This window comes from Chondrus crispus, genomic scaffold (genome assembly GCF_000350225.1).
Source record: "Chondrus crispus Stackhouse genomic scaffold, scaffold_324, whole genome shotgun sequence".
In the NCBI taxonomy this organism is placed as follows: Eukaryota; Rhodophyta; class Florideophyceae; order Gigartinales; family Gigartinaceae; genus Chondrus; species Chondrus crispus.
This window is the reverse complement of record NW_005179215.1, coordinates 52750-58729: the sequence shown is the minus strand read 5'-3', so window position 1 is coordinate 58729 and position 5980 is coordinate 52750. Positions and strand designations below refer to the sequence as shown.

Sequence of the window (5980 nt, the reverse complement as noted above, 5' to 3'; positions counted from 1 at the left end):
AAGACAACCCCAATCCTCGCTCCGCCTCCATCGCCAACCTCCTCCTCCCTTCCGCAACGGATCCCAAACCAGCGCCATCGTCTCTTCTCTCCCTTTCTCATCTCGCAGCTTCCATGCAGCCGGCTCCTGCCACCGACATCTCGCATCACATCTCCCGAACTCGTTCTGTACCGCACGTTACCGTCAACAAGGAACAGTTTCCGGACGCTCCGGGACCCGATGCACGTGCATATCGCCAATCCCGCGGCCCTGCCGTGGGTGCTAGTCTGGGTGTAGCCCATGGATCTTCTAAGAGACTCAGTCGCACTAAGAGTGGCTTCTCTATAAAACCAGGCTTTCGCGCCGCTGCTGCCGCTGCTGCTGCGTCTGTAAGGGATTCTAATCGGCCCCATTCGCCGGTCGTCCGCCATCACTCTCAAAGGCAGGTTGCTTCCCCAAATACTCCGCAACTCCGCCCTCCGGGATCTGGCATCTCACCACTTCCAGAGACAGGCGTCTCTCCAGCTCCGAGAGTCTCGCCAGTTCCGAGTCCTGGGGTGCTTCGTCCACTGTCGTCCAATCCACTTGGGGGCTACGCTTCCAAGCATACATCGGCTTCGAATAGCGTCGAGAGCTACATCCCGGCCGACGGTAGAAAAGCCGTCACTCACAGTCTACATGGCAGTGCTCGAAAAGAGTTGTTTCAGAACGCAGCTCAGAGATTTTCCAGCACCGACTTTGCCTCGCACGCCCTCACGTCCATGCGACTTGCTGGTCGCGCCGTGTCCCCAAATGACGCAATGATGGATGTCGATCACGATTATGAGCAAAGAGAGCCAAGCTCATCGAGCCATGATGCCAAGCTCGCTTCGAGGCCGAGTAGAGTCAAGACCACTCCTGACGCTAAACGAGCTCAAAACAGGGAGAGCGCCAAGCGTTTCCGTGTTGCTCAAAAGAAGAGATGGCAAGAGCTTCAAGAGACTGTCGAACGAAAGGATCAAGAAATATCGCGTCTCAAGAACATGCTTCAGGAGGTGACCAACCAAAATATTGCTGCCACCTCACGCCTCCCAGAAAGAGAGGCACTGGGATCAACAGAGAAAGCAGATTCACTCACTGCTGCTGAAGCTGGGATGTTTGTGAAACTCATGTGGTCACCGTCGACTCCGGAGGAAGAACGCGGCAAGGGAGAGGAAGGAGCTATTTTGCCACCCTTAGCCGCCAACATTGGGAGCCTCTATCGAGTAATTGTTGCAAAATTGGATGGGTATGTCTTGGGTAACAGGCACGTTGATAGCAGGTGTGGTACAGCAATGGGTGGCCAGGTTGGAAGTCTATTGTGGGAGCATGTCCATTCGAGTGATGTCGCTCATCTTCGCTTTACAGTTGTGCATGCTGCCAGAATGGCATCAGTTATGAATGGTGAACCGAACGTGTTTTCTTATCGCAGAAGGCAACATGTTGTCAAACGGGAAGGTCATGCCGAAGTTGGAATGGACAAGATCAAGTACATGCGCATGAAAGGCTGTTTGTATCCGATCTCTGACGAAAATGGCCATGTCGTTCAGGTTTTGCTTGGGGAATTTATCGAGATATGATACGTTATCTCTTGGTCGAATGAAAACACAGTCAAGGTCGGCGCTGTTCCGGCGCTGTGTATAGCAAAAGGAGGCTTCCATCACGTCGGTGTGTTGCATGATCTCTCCCATGATTCATTAATTAACTAGTCTGGTCTTTCTATCTGCTTCTCAGTCAACAAGTTTGATATCCGATGTATTTGTCCGAATCTGATGGACATTATCTGAAGCTCAAGGGCTCGAAAGCCTGTACCCTTGACAAGGCGATTCTATTCTGCATAGGAATGATCGCTCCTAATGTCAAACTGCTGCTCAAGAAGGGAGGCGGCTGATCCGAAGCTTAGCGAAACATGTGTGTGTACCTGAGAATGTGAATTGTGGTTGATGAATACAAACGAGGGAAGATGTGGTTAGAAGAACAATATCTTTGTTCTGCCGTCCCAGAGCCGCGACTCCCAAGACATGCGGCAATAGCTTCCACATTCCCGGGCATCAAACAGTAGAGGATCATCAATCAGTAGAGGATCAGATTTCGATAGGCCCCCATTAACTTGTAAACCAACTTTGTCCCTGAGCGCTCCCTTGCGATTTCTCTTTTGAAGGGTGCCTGCCATGGCTAAAGAAATCGCACGGAAAGTCGCAAGCGATCTGATTTCTGAGCTTGACAAACTAATTATCTGGGGATGTCGCACTGGTTACTGCCGTGTCCTTTGAAGAGGGGTGGGTCTCTTTGTGCTCTCCATACCGTCCTATAACAATTTGGTACTTCTCCGAGACAGCGGCTACGTTTCTACGTCATCTCTCTCTGGACCTTCCCCAGCTTATTTCCTTTTTCCTGAACTACTTTTGTCAAATCGTTTCGCGCCTTTCTCTTGAATCAATCTTGTTAAAGTGTTTTATGAGAGGTACTGCTTGAAAGCATTCTTGTAGTTCCCAATTTCTACGCTTTCGGATAATGTTTCCCTCTTTAATAGTCTACGGTATTGCGTCTAATTCGATATCCCCCGATTCTCCCCCACACGATGAACTAAGCAGGGAGGAGTTATAGGAGCACACTCCCCGCTGTCTTTTACGCGTACTTTTCTTAAAACTTCAGCTCGATATATCGGCTCCCCATATGAGCTTTGTCCAAAGTCGAAACGACATTTTTCGCGTCCTCCTCCGACACGAAGGTCACCCAAGCCTCTCCACTAGCACGGCCATGTCTGTCTTTCCCTCGCGATATACCCCCCGGGGCTATCGTATACCCATCAAAAAATTGTACAATATCCTCGTCGGTCGAAGTGTAAGGTAAACCGCGCATGCGAACTACCCGATCGCCTCCCTCTACGGACCCATCCGCAGCGCCTCCAGAAGATTTTTCAATAGCTGGCTTATGGCTTCGGGAATCATTACCACCGTCTTCTAGATAAACTTGTTGCCCTCCCAGAGCCCCTTTTTCGATCGAAAACATCGCCGTGTCTCTGGCCTCTTTTGAACGAAATGTGACTCGCGCCACCCGTCCCTTGCTTTGCATCTTTTCACCACTGGGCAAATTCCCATTGCCAGTAGAACTTTTGATAAACTTCACATCATCGTCTCCGGTGCCGAATGATTCAAAGAGCTTCCTGACATCCTCCGTTCTCATCTTGTCATCAATGATCCGAATTCGAAGAAAATATCTTGTGCCTACCGGACTCCCTTTGTGACCTTTCGTACCTTTCGGGCCGGTTCCGTTTCTCTTACCTCGGTCCTTTTGCTTTTCGTGAACTTTTTCCTCGGCTGAAGCCTGGGGCGCTAAGGCCGCCCGCAACTGCGCAGTGGACGATCTTCGAATTTCAACTGGCCCCGTCGGGATTGGGCTTCCAGGATTGATCCCCGTCGCAGCTATTACAGTGGCCCCGCTCCTCGTGATCGCTTTCTTCGCCCACGCTTCGGACGTTAACTCGACGTATGCCTCACCTGTACATTCGATCTCATTCGTACCACGAGTAACAATGTGAATACCTGTACCCACGATTTCCAAGTCATCAAACAGCGGGAGCAAATCATCCGCCCCCGTGTTTTTCGGCAGTCCTACAACTTTAACGATATAAGAAGAGCCAATCGCGGCCGCAGGGATAACACTTGAATGATTCAGGGGAATGGTCGATGCTGGATCAAGTACTGTCCGGGAGGAAACTCCATGTGGATGAGAAAGAAGCGAAGAGCTTCCGCTGCTGAAGTTGTGGCTCGCGACATTTGAGGACGGCATCATCCCAATGGTAGCGTTCGGAGGAAAGGAAGACATCGGGCCATAATCTACACCGGAGCTCCCCACAGACACTTGTGACGACTGAGACGCGGTGCTCGAGTACGCTTGAGTCGGCGTCTGACCCATCACAGATGTACTGGGAAGTCCCTTATTCGAGTGGATGTGCGCAGCATTCATATATCGCCGCGCATCTGCACGACCTAGATGGTTGGACATATCCACTGGAGACGACTTAAATACTTCAATGTAACGCCTGCCCATCATCTCTTTATGTCTGGAGAGTGCTAAACTGACTCCCTTTGCGCTGTCCAACTGGACGAACGCCTCTCCTGTAGCTTTGCCGTGTGCATTCCTGACAAAGTGGATGCCCGCTGGAACTATGGCAATTCCGTGGAGGAATTCGACGATGTCTTGTTCGATGCAGGTCCAAGGCAAGCCGCGCAGTCTGATGATACCTCCCACAGGAACAGCTGAGGCGAGCGGTGTGGCCACTGCAGGAATGCGGTTCGGAATAGTGGACCATTCGTAGTCGGAAACAAACTCTGGCTGAGAGAAGACATGCCCCGCTTGCAAGAGACACTGGACAACTGAGGCGAGAGCTGCGCACTCCTCGAGACCCGAGGCACGCGGCTCCGTAGAAATATTGAGATAGCTGAACATGGTCTTGCGGTCTGTCGGGGGAGGGGCGGCGGGAAAACAACGCTGAAAATCGGCTCGAAGGTTGATATAGGTGCGGAAGTAGGGCGCAAGGATGACGGCTTTGCGCGCCGCTTCAACAAAGAGCAGGTCTTTGAGGTCCCACGGGCCATCTGTGAGAAGGTAGAAGCTCTTCCCGGCAACGACGAAGCTTTGGTAAATGTAGGTGTCAAAGTGAAGGATAGCGTCTGCGAGCGAGTCAGCAAAGACGACGTCGGTCCCCAAGCCGCGCACAGCATCGGGTGGGGGATTGGGGTTTGCATTCCATAGCGGGGCAATGAAGATTTGCTTGTGATCGCGCGGGGTGTTTGTAGCCAGGTCGAAGACGAGCCAGGGGAGCTCGACTATTTCGTGATGGTAGGAGTCGGCGGGGTCGTCACAGATGGCCTCGAGGTCGAGGACTACGAGGTAGTCCAGGCCGGAGTGAAGGGGAGGCGGAGCTGCGGAGGCTGCCATTGCCCGCTTGCTAGTGCGCCCGGGATGCGTGGGATGGTCGCATGTCAGGAGATGGGCTAGGAAGGAAAGAGAAGAAGAGGGCGAGATGGGAGATGGTGGCGGCGAGGGGGAAAGGGGGAGGGGAACGGAAGGGGTAGCCTCGTGAAGTGGTGCGGCCAGTGTCCTGGGAACTTGTAGTTCGCGTTGAACACTTGTAGGGACCTCTGTCATACTTGGGTCGTGGATTGGCCCTTGCTGGCACACGCCACCGATGAAACCTTTTGGGCTCCTCCCCCGAGAACTTGACCTCAGATGACCGCGACATCGACCAAGATTAGCAACTTCTTCGTATTGCGCCGCAACTCGTCGCATTATACATCTATCAAAGACCAAGCGCTCAAGCATTCAGCTCTTTATGTACAATACAAAAACAAAAACAAAAAAAGAAACGCTATTAGCTTTTTTATGCTATTGGGCGCTCCTAAGAGCGAGCAAGAGAAGTCGATTAGCAGCCGGCGACCTTCTCTCACACAAAACCGGTTAAGTCTCCAAATGTCGATTCAGGCGCAAATCAAAATTGGTCTTCCTCAATGCCTTTGCGAATCCACTCATCAATCACAGCCTCCAACGCTGTTAATTCCCTCAGCCCAAGTGCGTTCACACTCTCCTGAGCTGCAGCCCCAAGCACACTAAACAACCCAGGTTCCCTTCCTTCCCTCATACTCTCACTAGACATAGGCGGACTCACAAAATCAGGGAGGTCTTGGGCAAGAGGCGTCAGATGGCTCCCATCTATCGTCACCATGCTGATGTCATGGGGCGCTCCCTTGCCCCGCAAAGCACTTGCCACAGCTTCCGAATCATCTAATGTATCGTCTCGAAACTGTACGACAAGGGTATTTTCAACCGCGTACAAGCTGGAAATTGACTTCTCAACCTCTTCTGGGCTTGGATAGAATTCCTTCACCTCCGTCGAAGGAGCGGAGCCAGTTGTTTCCTCGGCAGTCTCGTCCGATTTAGCAGACTCCTCAACCCTCGGGCCGCGTCCGACAAGCTCCTC

At 52.1% G+C, this 5980-nt stretch overlaps 3 protein-coding genes; 2 read left to right on the top strand and 1 right to left on the bottom strand.

Moving 5' to 3' along the window:
- The first annotated feature begins 113 nt into the window (after window positions 1-113).
- Window positions 114-1577, top strand: CHC_T00005934001 (hypothetical protein). Its single transcript, XM_005717538.1, has one exon. It carries the CDS (start codon window positions 114-116, stop codon window positions 1575-1577), a length of 1464 nt encoding a protein of 487 aa, XP_005717595.1.
- Window positions 1578-2502: 925 nt separating this feature from the next.
- CHC_T00005933001 (hypothetical protein) lies at window positions 2503-5151 on the bottom strand. XM_005717537.1 is given in 2 exon segments: window positions 2503-2640; window positions 2641-5151. The coding sequence occupies 1 exon segment, from the start codon at window positions 5149-5151 to the stop codon at window positions 2641-2643; it is 2511 nt and encodes an 836-aa protein (XP_005717594.1). The 3' UTR covers window positions 2503-2640.
- Window positions 5152-5232: 81 nt separating this feature from the next.
- CHC_T00005932001 (hypothetical protein) lies at window positions 5233-5613 on the top strand. The gene has a single exon (XM_005717536.1). The coding sequence runs from the start codon at window positions 5233-5235 to the stop codon at window positions 5611-5613; it is 381 nt and encodes a 126-aa protein (XP_005717593.1).
- The last annotated feature ends 367 nt before the right edge of the window (window positions 5614-5980 follow it).